Source organism: Gopherus evgoodei, chromosome 10 (assembly GCF_007399415.2).
Source record: "Gopherus evgoodei ecotype Sinaloan lineage chromosome 10, rGopEvg1_v1.p, whole genome shotgun sequence".
Taxonomy (NCBI): Eukaryota; Metazoa; Chordata; order Testudines; family Testudinidae; genus Gopherus; species Gopherus evgoodei.
The window spans coordinates 31,095,978-31,113,406 of record NC_044331.1 but is presented as its reverse complement, the minus strand read 5'-3'; the positions used below and the strand labels follow the sequence as shown (position 1 = coordinate 31,113,406).

The 17,429-nt window shown below is 41.4% G+C and overlaps 1 protein-coding gene across 1 annotated transcript in view; it reads left to right on the top strand.

Moving 5' to 3' along the window:
* The first annotated feature begins 6,261 nt into the window (after positions 1–6,261).
* Positions 6,262–17,429, top strand: part of MTMR10 (myotubularin related protein 10) — a 63,257-nt gene continuing 52,089 nt past the window's right edge. The window contains exons 1-2 of the mRNA XM_030576837.1: positions 6,262–7,851; positions 11,879–11,939. Coding sequence (XP_030432697.1) covers positions 7,798–7,851; positions 11,879–11,939 — 115 coding nt within the window. The 5' untranslated portion in view covers positions 6,262–7,797. The remainder of the gene's footprint in view (positions 7,852–11,878; positions 11,940–17,429) is intronic.

The following is a 17,429-nucleotide window of genomic DNA, read 5'->3' as shown; positions in this document are numbered from 1 at the left end:
GTTTTTGTTTTTGTTGTTTAAAGCAAAATTGTGACCATCTTGAAGGATGAAGAAAAGATGGTGGCAACAAGTTGTTGAAGTATTTTGTCCCTTTAGGTCAATCTCATTCATGAGAACAACCCTCTGAAAAATCTGTCTCATCTTTGAATTTACCTTCATTGACCTTTTTGAATGTTAATAGAGTGCTTTCAGCGCAGAATACAGAAGAAACAAGCTGCACCATTTCTCACGTAACAAACCCACCAGGGATCTTAGCTTATAAAACAGGATCTGTCTCCAGTAGAAAAGCAGAAAAAGATTTGTAGAGGTTCTCTCTGGAACTGCCGTGAAAAGAGTATCACAACAGCAAGAGCTTTTGCAGAGAAATGTACTCTCGTAGAGTAAAGCAACAGAGTCCTGTGGCAACTTTACGACTAACAGATATATTGGAGCATAAGCTTTCCTGGGTGAAGTGAGTATTCACCCACAAAAGCTTATGCTCCAATACATCTGTTAGTCTTAAAGGTGCCACAGGACTCTCTTGTTGCTTTTTACAGATCCAGACTAACATGGCTACCGCTCTGTCTCTAGAATAGAAAGTTGTTGATTCCAGAAAGGATGCAGGGTAGAAATACTGCAAGAGATAATGACTTAACAGTGTCTTTAAAATGTCAAATAAAAACTTAAATGAGCAAGTACAGAATGAAATGTGGGGAATTTACTCTACAGTGCCCCTTGTAAGCTGCTCCATGAGATTTTAAAAATACAGGATTTTTTCCTTTTCAAACTCCACCACCAGAGCATGATGATCAAAGTTCTCCATTTATGTCAATTGGATGTTTTGTTTGGATCAGGCAAGGATCAGGCCCTGAAATCTCAGACCTTTATTTTAATACTCCCAAAACCTAGGACAATGTTTTATGCCCAGATACTCCCATGCAACCCCATTAAGCTTAATGAGAACATAATTTGGTCATGGTACTGATGCTGGCTGCTATGTGCATCATGTGTCTTAATCTGGGCTTTTCCTAACAAGCTAACAAAATACAAGACAATCATGATTTTTTAAAAGCGTTTGCTGCTATTGACTTAAACGTGAGCTCTGATACAGAACAATGGCAATATACAGGCCAAAATTGTTAACCTACTTTACATAAGGTAAGTAAACAGTTGCCAGATATTAGTGATTAGCTTGACAGCTAATTGCCTGTGGATCTGAATACTTTTAGGCACCCAATTTAGGTTTTCTTAAAAGTAAAACTAAAATTAGAAATATGATCATAAATTAAAAATGAATTTTTTATAATTTAATGTGTAGTTTGCAACCCAAACATACACTATAATGTTATGTCTGTTCCAGCTTGATTGGGGGAGTAAACAAATGGCACAAACAATTAAAAATAAATTTAATTGTGTGGTGAAATTAGTTTTATTTTAAATAGTTACTAAACAGTGGCCCTTTAATAATATATCCACATCCATCACTAATAAAACCAGTCAATCAGAATGACTGAATACACACTATTTATCATTGTCTGAGTTATGCAGATAAGTCATAGGTCTGCACCCTGATACCTGGCAGTGTCATTTCTATCTGCTGTCTCTTTTCCCTCAGCCTTTTCTGATGATTGACTGGCTCTTACTTTCTCAGTTTGGGGTTCCTGATGATACAGCCTTTCCACTGCAGATGCCAAGTTCCTATACTGGATGAGCACATGATAATTCCCATAGCATCTATATGTTTGCCAGCTAAGCAATTAATATTCAGCTTCTGGCTTTCCTGATAACCACCAAAGGCAGAATCAGAAGTATTTTTTTTAACTTTCAAAACTTTAAATACTTTGCATTGTCACATAAGGATGAAACACAAAACATGAGTAAAACCTGTTTCTCGTTATTTTTTCCCATTGGTCCTTATTTGTCCATTAAGTTGTGTCAGCCAGATGCTAGAGCAGACTTAACCAAATCAGTAGAGTTCTTCATCCTGTCATTGGACTCAAGCTATTTGCATTCTGTAGGTTACTGCAGCCAAACCTAGAACAAGGACCTTCATGACCAAACTCACTGAAGTCGTGCTGTCTTGGAAGTTGTTCTTGGCATATCTTACATTTTGCACCATTCCCTGATATGAATCTCAGCCAAAGGTTCAAAGCAAAAAAGGAGAAGATAGACTTCACCAAAAGGGGAGTCTGCCAGTGCTTGCTACAAAGAAGCAAAAGATGAACATTTTCCCAAAAGGCTCATGAATAATAGGAGCTGTATGAGATCAAACTCCAAACCAGAAACAGATACAAAACCACGATCTGCAGTTTGTAGCTTTTTACAATGTACAGAAAAAATACAATTGTCCATTAAACAGAAATATTTTCCAGAGCTGTAATTAGGTTTCTTCTCTGTAACATTTTATTAATACATTCAGCACCCAAGTTCTGAAGGCACATATATTTGTATGCTGAGATACTGGTGAGTGCATGGATCACCAAGCCTCTTTACCATTGAGTGTGAATATGCCCTTCACTTAACATGACTATCAGGACAAGTTAATCACAAACCCACCACCTAAGACAAAAGGAGTTGTGAACCCATCCAGGAATTTTGCATTGAGAGGGCAGTGGGGTTTTCCTGAATATTGTACTGTCTGGGTAGGGGGTCTTTGGGGGAAAAGAGGAGGCAGAGCAGACAAAAATGAGACTCAGAGGAAGGAAGAGAGCCAGTGTGACCGTGGTGAAGCCTTGAGGAAGGTTCTGGGTCTGGAGCTACCTAAGAGGCTTGGGACTGTAAGCAAATAAGCTAGCACTCTGTTCATTTTTCTTTGCCTGTGTTCCTTGTAAATAAACAAGATTGCATCAAAGAAAATAACAGATGCCATCATAAATTTCTGCTTCCAACTGAAACATCATCAGGGCCCAACACTTTGACTGGCCAGATGGGTCAAAAAAGGGTAATAATATATTTTTATTGTATAGGCATAGAGAGAATTACAGGACAATTTAAAAATAAAAAGCTAACCTCCCTCTTCCATGTCACTTGAACTTTTGGGTTTGTGGGTACACAAAGTACAAAGATGGCTCAGTAACGTGAATTGTGCCCACAAATAACTTAAGAAAAAAGAGAAGCCAGGTTGAGGCTGGGGTCAAAGAGCCTGATTCTAACCTTATTAAGCTCAATTTCGTTGACTTCAACGGACTTTGGATCAGGGCCAAGGCCAGTCAAGAGCAGGAACCCTGACTCTTAGTCCTTAGCTTTAAGCACTAGACAAGGTAAATTCCTCCATGAAAGCATAAAGAGTGACAGGTTAACTGTAAAGTAAAGAAGGCAGGCTCTCACTTTTTTTCCCCCCCATGTGGGCTTTGTGTTTCCCTTTTGTGACTATGGGACAACTGCCAAATGACAACCAGTTGCATTTTACTACGTAACACCCAGTTGCCATTCCAACTCAGTCCACGATCATTTTTATGGTTTGTATACATGGAAAGTTACTGGCATAATTGTACGAGTGTATTTATACTATAGCGGTATAACTTCCCGTGTAGAGACACTTATTCTTGAATAAGAATATCTTTTTCTGCTTTAGCCTGTTGCTTTGGTAGCAGTATAAGCTAAACTGGAAAAAGCGTGTCCATATGGGAAGTTATACTGATAGAATTGTATCAGTAAATTTCCCCATGTAGACAAGTCCTTAATGGACTTGAGCCTGTAAGTTTCTCAGTGCTCTAACCCTGAGCCTATAAAGCATGTGCTTAGCTTTAAGCCTGTGACAGGCCCATAATTTGAATGTTTAAGCATGTGCTTGCTGAATCAGGACCAGCATGTGCAGTACAGAGCTGTTTGAGCAAAATAAATTTTGTGCTCCCATATGTTAATACATGAGTTCTATATTTCTCTCTATGTGCCCAAATGCTATATATATACAGTACTAGTGTAAAACTATTTAAATACCACCCTACAGCATTATGGATGAGGTACTGGATATTAGAAATGTAGCTCAATTGTTGCATAAAATCTACATCAGAAAATCATAGACCATTTTTTTTCTTTTGGCCTATGATTTTAGCTAAAGATAGAATTCTGCTTGCGGATTTAGTTATCTCAATCCCCATCGGATTACAATTAACTAGGAAATTACTCATGACAACTAAATCCTATCACACTTTGCAGGCTGACTTCAATGATATTTCTCACAGGAGTAAAGTTTTTTTTTTAATGTGCATAAGTGTTTGCTTAATTTTCCATCATCAAACCTCTTCTGGAAAGTATAAGCTGTCAGGGCTCACTGAGGGATAACATTCCCATTCATTGGTTCTGATTCAGGAAAGCACTTAAGTGTATGCATATCTTTTTTAAATTAAGTACATGCCTAAAACACAGGTAGTTCACTAGGCTTAAAGCACTCTTTTAAGCACCCTTCCTGACTAAGTATATTTCTTGAATCAGGGCTATTGACTAGAGCTACTGTGACATGAGCAGGTATTTCTAAAACTGTGTTGATTTTATTAGTTTGAAACTGTATATTGATTTCCTTATTAATAAAGGGATACCATACAGCAAGCTATACTGAGATATATTTAGCTGTTTAAGGTAAAATTACACCACTTTTCCTATTAACCTTTTGCTTCAATAGTAAATAGTAATGATTTTGTTATGATTGTTAACTCATTGTTAAAGCAGGATAGGAAGCTCATTTATGAACTTGAATATTCAGCCCTACTAATGGAGCATTAAAAATAAAAGGCCTGGATTGTCCTCCCCAGGTCTGTGTGCAAAAATGACTCTTCATGAACAGAACTCCCACGGATTCTGTACCAAAAAGCATCAGCCATCTCGCTGGCACCACCTCTCCTTTGTGCCCCACAAAGGGCACTCTTTAAGTGTGGGGTTACACAGAGAAAAGGATTGGAGACAGGCTAACTGGGGGTATGGATGAATTAAGGGCCAGGACAGCAGGCCACACATTGCTTCCCATCTAGCCTTGCAGAATTTGAGCGGAAAAGATAGTATGGCTAGCCTGGGGCAGCATTATATTTTCTACATAGCTCCGACCACCCTAAATGGACAGACGTAGAAGAATTCCTGGAGCTGTACTGTAGGCCAGAGTTATAGGGTGGCTCTGGCCTCTTGTAGGTTTGGGGGCTGGCATTTGTGAACAAACTCCATACACACACCCTCTTATTTTTCTGTTGGGGGTATCTACCAAGGTAATGCTTAAGATTTTCTCTCCCAGTGCTCCTTCCAGACTACAGGGTCCAAAGTAACTAGCCACATGAGCACCACCAGAGGAATTGAGTAAAATTATCTTCCACATAGGTGTGCACCACACCCGGGTTATGTTATGTTACAGATTATTTAGGTATGTTATATTCTATGTGAGTGTTCATGTTTACTTTTTCATCTGGCCACAGCTATAAACCATTAATGATCTCTTTCACTTAGGATTTTTTTTAATTAAATACAGAATATGTGAAAGACCACAATACATTCTCCAGTTGATATTGGTTGAGGAGGTGGCAAGGGAAGCAGTTAATCCAGAAGTTATTTCAATCAATTCATAGTGTGCAAAGCCTGGCAGCGTAACAAATAATCATCCCAGACCATCATTTAACTTTCTTCAGCCACAACTGGTGTTGAGCTTTCATTGACGTGTCACTTTCCAAGTGACGCAGCAACTATGCTGAATGCTCTAGTCAGGATTATTCTATTAGACCTTAAAATCATTGTATTTATCATATTTGCTCACAGCCAAGTGCAAAGAGACAATAATTTGACTGCAAACCAAAAACTCCTGAATTTTTTTCCTGGCTCTGCTGTTTCCATGCTGTGTGGAGCTCTCTCATTTTCACTGTTGGAAATGGACAGAATACTCACTTGATAAAAGATGTCGATTAAATAGCTAATGTTTTCTCAGCCCCTTGAAAATGTTGCAGTGTGCAACTAAGTATTACTGTGTGCTATGTTTACAGACAAAGCAGGTACTTGATTTTTGTAATTTTAATAAAAACAATTAATACATACAGCTACTGCTATAAAGTACTAAAATGTCTAATGTTGAGAAATATTTTTGTAAGAAATTATTTAGCTGACAAGGGAATAGGGTATTGGTTAGGCTCACAGTGCTACATAAAGTATTCTCTGTAAGTATTTTAATTCTTTTCCTAAGTTCTTCAACTGTTTCACAGTTGTGCTGGAACTGATCCCAGCATCTGAAAAAGAAACTAGAGGAAGTGACCTTGAAATACCCTCACAAGAGAGTCAAAATACAGTAGGAGTAAACAAAACATCAATAGAGACAGATTTTGCCACTTTTACTCATTGTGGCTAGTTCCTTACTCCTATGGATTTAATTCAACATGCCTAATGGTAATAGAATTAGAATATGGCCAGGCAGTCTGATTCATCTCCCACTGAGGGACAGACTAGATAGCTATTAATTCTTCTTTCAGATTTCTCTTTGATCCTGGTAAGTAAGATTCCATGAGGAGAGGGCAGGGGGAAGGAGCATTACAGCTTGTCCAAAAACAGTGTAAACACACCCAGGGCTGCCTATGACCAGGAATGGAAAAGCCTGAGGTTTTCCTCTGGAATGAATGAACAGCATGTACCACACACACACTCTTACACAGAGAAACAAATTAAAAAGTTTATTATACAATGTTTAAAAATAGATGATACAGAGAGTTTGAAACATCAGTTATTGGTCATCGGGGGTAACATACGGTGTTACATATATATTTTAATGTTTGAAATCTTGAAAATAAATTATCCCTGACAAAGTAACTTTTGACAGCAATGGGATTCCAGGTGCGAAACGCTGCCTTTGCTGTAGCCTATGTTGGCAGGGGCCATCCTTCTAATCTATTTGATGCTACTGTCACAGCTGTGGTGCAGCAGCCATGAGGTCCATAGCCACACCCAATGGCATGAGATTTTGAGAGCAGGCCTGAAACCCACCAAAAGCCCGTCGTCTCAGGCCAGAAGCCAGCTCGGGGGACTCATGGGTCGGAGATCTCAAAAGCAGCTTGTCTAGTTATCCTCAAAGTGCGTGTAACACTCCCCCTCCCCCCTTCCATGTATGTGGTTGTTAAAGCAGAAAGGATCTTTTCCAAGGAGGTGGGGCAACATCAGGCTTGCAAATTGCAAGTGGAAAGCTACAGCTGCAGCGGGGCCAGCCGAGGGAGGGGGGCAGCTTCCCCTTCCCTGGGGCGGGCAAGGCTGAGGCAGTGCAGAGCAAAGCCCAGGGGAAAGCGGGGAGATCATCGAGGCCCCCTCGCGTCCGCTGCTTGGCCGATGCCCCCGTCACCGAGCTGCGAGGCCGGGGGAGGGGGCACACACGTAGCAGGGAAAGCGGCGGAGGGGGGAACGCCTCCGGGGGCGGCCGCTTGGCCCCTCCGCGCTGCCGTACAGACTCAGCCTCGCCTCCAACATGGCCGCCCAGGCCCCAGCCTCCGGGGCCCAGCCAGGCCGCCGCTGCTTCCGGCTGCTGGAGGCAGGGAGCTGCTAGGGCGGGGAGGCTCCCCTCACACGCCCCCGCCTCCACGCCGGCCCGCAGGGGAGGGAGCAGCGGCGCTGACGGGGGCTCCATGAGGGGCCGGGGCAGCCCCAGGCCGGACCTGCCCAGCCGGCTGACTCCTCCCTTGGGAACGGGGGGGCAGTGGTGCTGCCTTCCGCCGCCTCGTAGCTCCAGAGCGCCGGGAGCCTGCAGCCCTGGGCCGGCGGGGCTCGAGGGCTCGGACCCCGCCTGGCTCGGGCAGGACTGGGGGTTCACCCCGCTGTTTGCCTCACGCGGGGAGCAGCCTCCAGCGGGGACTGCCGGGGGCAGCCGCAATGTTTTCGCTCAAGCCAGCCAAGCCCACCTTCAAGTCCTACCTTCTGCCGCAGGTAACAGCCCTTTCTGTCCATTCCCCCCCGCGCCGACGTAGCGCGCTAGGGCCGGGGGCAGAGGATGGGGCTCCTTGGGGCGGCTTCCCTCCTTCCCCTCAGCAACACTGATCAGCCTGGTAATGGCTCTCGGCGGTGTTTAAATAGCACCTGCGCGTGAGCTAGATCCCTTTGCGGCTGTGCTAGGAAAACTTTCCTTGGGTGGTGTCCCCCGAGCGAAGGTAGTAGCATCCCGGGAATTGGCCGGTGTCTGGACATTGGTGCCCCCTTTTTCTCTAGGTTTGTCCTACCAATTAGACACAAACTCTATGTAGATCATTTCTATTGCAACTAGAGGGAAGCAACAACTTTTTAACCAAAACACAATCACGAACGAATTAAAGTTTGTCAACCTAAGAAAAGTTCGGATGCTTTGTACTAACTTTAGCTATATGTGAATGACTTTCCTTTCCTTTTTACAGTGATTAAGTGCTAGAACCTTGTTTTAGCACTAGCCAAATATTGGGTTACTTTAAAAAGAAAACATAAGTGCTTGTTCCTTATATGCAAATATTTAAGCTGCTGCAGTACTCATTAAACTTATTGTCACTAACTAGAAATCAAAAGCTGACAATAAAACAAGAAAATGGTGTGTTTCAGTAAAACTATTAGGAAAAGGTTCTAAACTTCAGTGTGAGTTTCTGCAGTGCCCTAAAGAAGGAGTGATTTTAATATCTAGATTTATGGGGCGTGGCTTACTAGTTGAAAAGTTGGATGCTGTGTCATACTAACATGTATGGCCATAAATAGAAAACGGGATTTTTTTTTCACATTTTTTCAGTGAAATAGCAATGACTATTTGTTTTTTTTGTTTCGTTTTGTTTTTCTGGGAAGGGCATCCTTGTCTCTGTGGAAAATGTAAATAGTTACATTGTGCCAGATGACATTTTCTGTATCTTTTTAAATGAATGATAATGGGGTTTTTGTTTTGTTTTTTTAAGGACTAGAATTTAAACATAAAATGGTTTATAAGGTGCCTTTAAAAAAAATCATCAAATTTAGGCCTTGATCTTATACGTTTCTTCATGCAGATAGATGCTTACACTTGAGTAGAACCTTGTTTAAATCACTGGAGGTCTGTGCAGGCACATGCATAGATCTTATTGTAGGACCAGCAATTTAGGGCCTGTCTAGGCTTAGTCATGTGCTTAAGTTTACACACTATGGGCTTGTCTACATTACCGGCTGGATCGACAGGCAGTGATTGATCCAGCAGGGTTTGATTTATCGCATCTAGTCTAGACATGATAAATTGACTGCCGAGTGCTCTCCCATCGACTCTGGTACTCCACCAGAGCGAGAGGCGCAAGCGGAGTCAACAGGGGAGTATTAGTCGATTCGGTGAGTAGATTTAAGTATGTTGACGTAGCTGAATTTGTCTAACTTAGATTGACACTCCCCCTCCCCCCAGTATATACCAGACCTATTAGTAGTTCAATTAAAGTCTATGGAGTGTGTAGCATTAAACGTGTAAATTCCTGCAGAATCGGGACCTGAAATTTAGGACTCAAAATCTTTTAAACTAAAAAAGTGGCCCCAAGAAGATCAGAAAATCTATAAAAAGAACAGGAGTACTTGTGGCACCTTAGGGTACGTTTACGCTACGGGATTATTCCCATTTTACATAAACTGGTTTTATAAAACAGATTGTATAAATTCGAGTGCATGCGGCCACACTAAGCACATTAAATCAGTGGTGTGCATCCATGGTTCGAGGCTAGCGTCGATTTCTGGAGCGTTGCACTGTGGGTAGCTATTCCATAGCTATCCCATAGTTCCCGTAGTCTCCCCCACCCCTTTGAATTCTGGGTTGAGATCCCAGTGCCTGATGGGGCAAAAATCATTATCGTGGGTGGTTCTGGGTAAATGTTGTCAGTCATTCCTTCCTCCGGGAAAGCAACGGCAGACAATCATTTTGCGCCCTTTTTCCCTGGATTGCCCTGGCAGATGCCATTGCACGGCAACCATGGAGCCCGTTCAACTTTTTTTTATTGTAACCGTATGTGTACTGGATGCCGCTGACAGAGGCAATACTGCAGCGCTACACAGCAGCATTCATTTGCCTTTGCATGACAGCAGAGATGGCTATCGGGTCATTCTGTACTGTCTGCTGCTGTCATGAGTGTCTCTGGTTGAGGTCGGCCGGGGGCGCAAAGACAAAAATGGGAATGACTCCCCGAGTCAATTCCTCCTTTATGGTATCTAAAAATAGAGTCAGTACTGCCTAGAATATGGGGCAAGTGTACTAGAGAACCAGAGAACACAGCTGTTCCGTGTCAGATCCCGCAGAAATGATGAGCTGCATGCCATTCTAGGGGGTGTCCCTGCAACAACCCCACCCGTTGCTTCCCTCCTCCCCCAACCTTCCTGGGCTACCGTGGCAGTGTCCCCCCATTTGTGTGATGAAGTAATAAAGAATGCAGGAATAAGAAACACTGACTTGTTAGTGAGATAAAATGAGGGGGAGGCAGCCTCCATCTGCTACGATAGTCCAGGCAGGACATTAAGCGGTGTGGGGGAGAGGAGCCTAGCATCCTGCTGCTATGATAGTCCAGGCAGTACAGAATCTTTTCTTTACGCAGGAAAGGGAGGGGGCTTTTGGAGCTCAGCCCCCAGTTGCTATGATGAGGACGGTTACCAGCCGTTCTGTACCATCTACTGGGAATGACTGGGAATCATTCCTATTTTTATCCAGGCGACCCCAGCCGGCCTCACCTGAGGCCAGGCAGGAGCGCTCACGGGCTCATGACGAGGACGGCTATCAGTCCTTCTGCACTGTACCATCTGCCACTGGGGACGGGTGGAGAGAGTATTCTACTGTTTACTGCTACAGCACCATGTCTACCAGCAGCATACAGTATACATAGGGTGACATAAAAAAGTCAAGAAATGATTTTTTCCCCTTTTCTATCATGGAGGGGGAGAGGAGGTAAATTGACGAGATTGTCCGGGATGGTTCAGGGTCTATGTGTTTGACTTTACATTGGGAGCTCAGCCAAGAATGCAAATGATTTTCGGAGACTGCGGGGACTGTGGGATAGCTGGAGTCCTCGGTACCCCCTCCCTCCCTCCATGAGCGTCCATTTGATTCTTTGGCTTTCTGTTACGCATGTCACACAGCACTGTGCTGTGGACTCTGTATCATAGCCTGGAGACTTTTTTCAAATGCTTTAGCATTTCATTTTCTGTAACGGAGCTCTGATAGAACAAATTTGTCTCCCCATACAGCGATCAGATCCAGTATCTCCTGTACGGTCCATGCTGGAGCTCTTTTTGGATTTGGGACTGCATCGCCACCCGTGCTGATCAGAGCTCCACGCTGGGCAAACAGGAAATGAAAGTCAAAAGTTTGCGGGGCTTTTCCTGTCTACCTGGCCAGTGCATCCGAGTTCAGATTGCTGTCCAGAGTGATCACAGTGGAGCACTGTGGGATACCGCCCGGAGGCCAATACCGTTGATTTGCGGTCACACTAACCCTAATCCGATATGGTAATACCAATTTTAGCGCTACTCCTCTCGTTGGGGAGGAGTACAGAAACCGATTTAAAGAGCCCTTTATATCATATAAAGGGCCTCGTTGTGTGGATGGGTACAGCGTTAAATCGGTTTAATGCTGCTAAAATCGGTTTAAACGCGTAGCGTAGACCAGGCCTTAGAGACTGACAAATTTATTTGAGCATAGCTTTCATGGGCTACAGCCCACTTCTTCGGATGCATAGATTGGTGATATGTTTAGGAGATATATATACACATACAGAAAGCATGAAAAGGTGGGAGTTGTCTTACCAACTCTGAAAGGCCAATTAAGTAAGAGAAAAAAATTTTGAAGTGATAATCAAGATAGCCCAGTACAGACAATTTGATAAGTGTGAGAATACTTACATGGGGAGATAGATTCAATGTTTGTAATGGCTCAGCCATTCCCAGTCTATATATATCTTTAATTTTATAAGTATTTTACTTTTTTGTGATGTTGCTGTTGTTTCAGGTTGAAGACAAAATAACCCCAGAGCCAAGGATTAAAAAGCTGGAACCAGTACTTTTGCCAGGTAAATATTAATCAAGGATTTGACAGAGGTCTACACAGGGTTATTTTTTTTAGTGCCTTCTATTCACTCTGGTAGTATTTTTAGGATTAATAGCATGCACGTAACTCTATTTTTCTCTACTGTTTGACAAATAAATAATAACTTTTATTCTACCCTTAATGTAGTAATTAAGGGAATGCAGCTTGTAACTCAGTAAGAAAATCTTCTGGCTCTTGTCTGTGAGAGATTTTCTAATTTTGTTTAGTTGTTAACTCTTGAAACTAAACATAGGTGGGTATTTGTTTTGTTATAGGATTGTAAAATTTCATGCCTTGATATTTACTTGCTTATCTGAAACAGGTAAGCACTATAATTTTATAGTCTTTGTGACCCAGTGTTTAGGGGGTTCTCTCTTTGGATCACCAGATTTAGGCTCCGATTTTGCAGTCGGTTCCACATGGGCAGACCTTTGCGCCTCTGGTTAGCCCTGCCTGTGTGACGTGGGTGGCAGCTCTGTGTTAAAGTCTTCATTCCTTTTCTCTTACTGAATATCCAGTATCTGATTCTAAGCTTTTTGAACTTGTGAAATAGTTTGAAATACTAATACCTAATACTATTTCAAGAGCTTGTGATGGAAAGGAGGAGTAGCTTTTTATCATGCGTTATAATCAGTAGTTTATATCAGAATCCAAGATGTCCAACTGCGTGTACTACCTCATTATTAAGAAAATAAAACTTTATTAAGAAGGTAGAACTATAGTATCTCAGAGAAACATGGAATTATAAAATCTTGTTCTGACATTAAAAATTCCATCAGCCTACCATACTATAGCTGTTACTTGAATCACAAACTATTCCTTACTAATTAGAGCAATAAATATGGTGGTTGATTGCAAACATTGCTTGTATTTTGTGGGAGTATTTTTGCTAGAACAGATCTAAGCATATATATTTAAATACAGATAAGAAAAATAGATGACCTAAATTATCACTTACTTTAGTGGGATATTGTTATCATGGCTAAAGAATAATTAGATAAATTAGATATATTCAAGTCAGCAGGGCTTGATGAAATTCATCCTAGAGTACTTAAGGAACTAGCTGAATCAGTCTTGGAGCCATTAGTAATTATCTTTGAACTCCTGGAGGACAGTTGAGGTCCCTGAAGGTGGCAGAAGGGCAAACATAGTACCTATCTTTAAAAAGGGGAGGGAGAAGGACCTGAAAGATACTGGAACAAATTATTAAACAGTCAGTTTGTAAGGACCTGGAGGATAATGGGATTATAAGGAATAGTTAGCATGGATTTGTAAAGAAAAAATTGTGTCGCACCAACTTAATTTCTTTCTTTGATAGGGTTACCAACCTAGTGTATAGTGCAGAAGCAGTAGTCATATGTATCTTGATTTTAGTAAGGCTTTTGACACATTTCTGCATGACATTCTCATAAGCAAACTAGGGAAATGTGGTCTAGGTGAAATTATTATAAGGTGGAAAAATCCAATGCACAACTACAAAATGAGGAATAATTGTCTAGGTGATAGGACTTCTGAAAAGGATTACTGAATATGATGCAGCTGCAAAGACAGTTGGGAGTGTATTAACAGGAGTGTTGTATATAAGACACAGGCGGTAGTTGTCCCACCCTAATCGGGACTGGTCAGGCCTCAGCTGGAGGACTGTGTCCAATTCTGGGCACCACAATTTAGGAAAGATGTAGACAAATTGGAAGGAATACAGAGGAGGGCAACAAAAATGATAAAAGGTTTAGAAAACCTGATCTATGAGGAAAGGTTACAAAAACTTCCCATATTTAGTCTTGAGAAAAGAAGAATGAGAGTTGACCTGATAAGTCTTCCAATATGTTAAGGGCTGTTATAAAGAGGACAATGATCAGTTGTTCTCCATGTCCAGTGAAGGTAGGACAAGAAATGATGGGTTTAAGCTGCAGTGAGGGAGATTTAGATTAGATTATTAAGAAAAACTTTCTAACTGTAAGATTAGTTAAGATCTGGAATAGGCTTCTGTCATGGAGTTCCTGGGCGATGCTCTGGAACTGCTCTTTACAAAGCCAGTCTGGACTCTGGTGAAGTCTTGTCTCTGTGAGCAGACTGTCTTCAGGGCAAGAAGCTCACACAGCTTCCACCTTCCTGGGTCTGACCTTTGGAGCATTCAGCATCCTCTGCCCCTCCATGTGCTTCCCACAGCGAGGCCGCCCTGGTGAGGTCTTGGAGAAGCCACAGGGTCCTGCACTCCCACTTTGTGGTCAGACGTGACTCTTAGCCAGCCAGTAAAACAGAGGTTTATTAGATGACAGGAACATGGTCTAAAACAGAACTTGTAGGTACAGAGAACATGACCCCTCAGCCGGGTCCATCCTGGGGGCAGCGAGCCAGACACCCACATCTGCACTCACTCCTCATTCTCAGCTAGCTCCAAAACTGACTCACCCTCCAGCCCCTCCTCCTCCTCTGGGCTTTGTTCCTTTCCCGGGCAAGAAGGTCACCTGATCTTTGTTCTCCAACATCTTTAGCTATCTCCTTGCTGCAGGAAAGGGTCCCAGCCATTAGTTGTCAGGAGATAGAGTGTCAGCCATTTATGTGCACTGGCCCTTTGCTCTGCAACAGTCTCACCCCCTAGAGACTTGAGAAATGCATAGGGGAAACTGAGGCACCCACACAGTATTCAGAGGAAACATTAAGAAGAGTCCCACTTCGTCACATCTTCCAAGGGAAGTCGTGGAGTCTTCATCATTGGAAACTTTTAAAAACATTTGGAGAAACACTTCTCAGGGATGGTTTAGATTTACTTGGTCTTGCCACAGCACCGAGGGTTGGATTAGATGACTTTTCAAAGTCTCTTCCAGCCCTTCATTTCTGTGGTTCTGTGTAATCAGCTAAGTCTAAAATTGACTTAGACATTGCAACCCTCAAAGTGAACAAGAAAAGTAATAAGTAACTGTTCCAAGTGTGTACGTTAATTATTTCACCTACTTACTACCTGGTATTTGACTATTGTTAATCATCAAGCAGTGCTAACTACTGCAATGCGGTTGTGTATTGAGATCAAGTTTAGTGTGCTGAATTTGTGGGGGGACGGGGACGGGGAGAGGAATCTTTTTGGTTAGTTTTCAGTATTTTATTTTTACCTGAATGAGTAATTATTGATTGACTGCATCTTCTTATGAAAGAAAGTATGGGATCTTGTTCTGGGGCTTATAAAATGTAGATACTTTGCAAACAGCAAAGATTGTTGTTTATCTGTAGAAAACAGTTAAACAGTCTTTATGCTGTTCAACGTCTTACATGCTACATTACAGTAGCAAACAACCAAAGTGTAGGGTAGGTTTGTTTTTTAAGGATAAATTCAGTTTTTGTTTTTCCCCAAGAGGGAATAGGCCTTTGTGTACTCTGAATTTGTTGAGTATTTTGCCCGCTTACTCCCATTACCGCCATTCCTTCCTGAGGTCACCATCCTTCTGAATAAATGCTGCTAATGCAGGAAATCACTAGAGCTGTTCTGTAATTGGTCTGAGAGGTGAGTTAATTTCAAATTAGTGCTCCAGCATGGTGAGGGCAGAAGTGTAGTGTTGTGATTAAGATCTTGGGAGATCTGAGTTCCATTCTTCCACTATTTTCCCGTGTAATCTTGGGCAAACTGCTTCATTTTGTGTGCCAATCTATAAAGTGGGGTGGATAGTAATTCAGAATTTCACAGGATAAATTAAATGACTTCTATGAGACTACCTCTGCTTAAAGCTAAGCATGTGCTTATGTGCATGTCTGAAATACAGTTAGTGCCATAGAAAAGTCTATAAACAAACACACTGTGGTGCTATAGGTGTTGACTTCTCAATGAGACATAAAGCCAAGTTTCTGTCCAAATTCCAATTTGTTTAATTACCTTCTGCTTTACTTGCCTTCCCCTTGCAATTAACTGAATATGGCATTCTTGATTTCCTGACAATAATTGTTGTATAATGTTTCCTATGCTGTTAAAAAACCCACCGTATGTTAACCTAGTAGAGCTAAACTTCAGGGGTTGAAGAGTGGTATATAGTTAGTAAGTTATTTTATAATTCTTTGAGATGAAACTCTCTGTAAATTAGGGTAATAATCTTAGTAATTCTGATAACTGCAAATATCTGGTGTCCCAAACTGTTAATTCCTAAAATATAGTAGTTTTTAGAAAACAATTGAGTTAGTAGAAAATAGAATCCAAAGCTAGAAGTTTGGTGAAATACTCATTATGCTGTCTTCTAAGTTTTGTATTGTGTTTGAAAGGGAGTAGGGACGGCTGGTGGAGTGCTGTGGCTGGACTACAGTATTGCCACCCCCAAGCATTCAAAAATCCTGGGATATTATTAAAAATAAATTGAGTCTTTAGGGTTCATGTTTTCAGTCTTTTTCTCTGCCACCAGGAGGCTTACCTTTTTTACTTTTTTAAATGAAAACTCAGAATCTAGTGTAATCGCATGACTCCAGGGAGGTGAGGTGCTAAGAAAAGAAGAGCAAATATCATGAGTCTTGGATTTAAAACCAGAATTGCTGTCAGTACTGGGACTGTAATAGTAGACAGTGAAAACTTAATCATTTTATGGCGCAGGACATTTTCATTCTCAAATTAAGTTTGAAAGTTTCTTTATATGTAATTATATTCAGAATTAAAATCTGTTTTCTTTTACCTTCCTCTATGTTCTTCCATTCCTTTTTCCTGATCAAGAATGCTTGCCACAGTTGTTTGGAACACTGGCCTCAGCAATATTTTCTCCTCTTTTGTTTTATTAGTTTATTGATCTGAACAGGTAACATTTCTAATGAGCAGAGTAGAGAAACAACAAGTAGTCTGGCAGACAGTCCCCGCAGTGTGACATACCTAGTTAATAGAATACTAGCTGGCTTATTTTTGAAGAGTTGTAGTTATGACTAATGATTTTACAAATTGTGTACTAGGGTAAATCTTGTATGTAAGTTTTCTGCTTACAAGCAGTCTTCAGGGAATTGGTTACACTAGTTGCTGTTCCACTAAAAAGTTCTATAGCATTTGAGACATTGTCATAAGCATTTTCAAAATTGTATAGTATACAAAATGTGTCCTGAATTACATTCTAGCTGTTTTATGTTTAGATGAATTGCCAACCATGCTGTGTAACAGAACGTGCAACTTGGCAATAGACCTCACTGGAGTTTTTAAAAACAGTTTTGTTTCATGTTGTTCATACCCAGGACCATTTGTTCTGCTCACACGTAGTCTATGTTCTAAAATTTGTGTAAAGTCTAAATCACGGTATAGTGTTTAGCCAGGATGCAGGCAGACTGATACATATCCCTGTGCTATTTGTTCACCTTCCATTTGTGACTCCACTTCCTAATGGTAAAATTAAACATATAGATGAAGATTTAAAATCAAGCTTTTTGTAGACAGTATCATTCCTAGTAACTTTTGAAACTGAAATTATAATATTCAATTTGTGCTTACTGGAGGAGTACTTAGTGAAAACCAAGGTCCTTT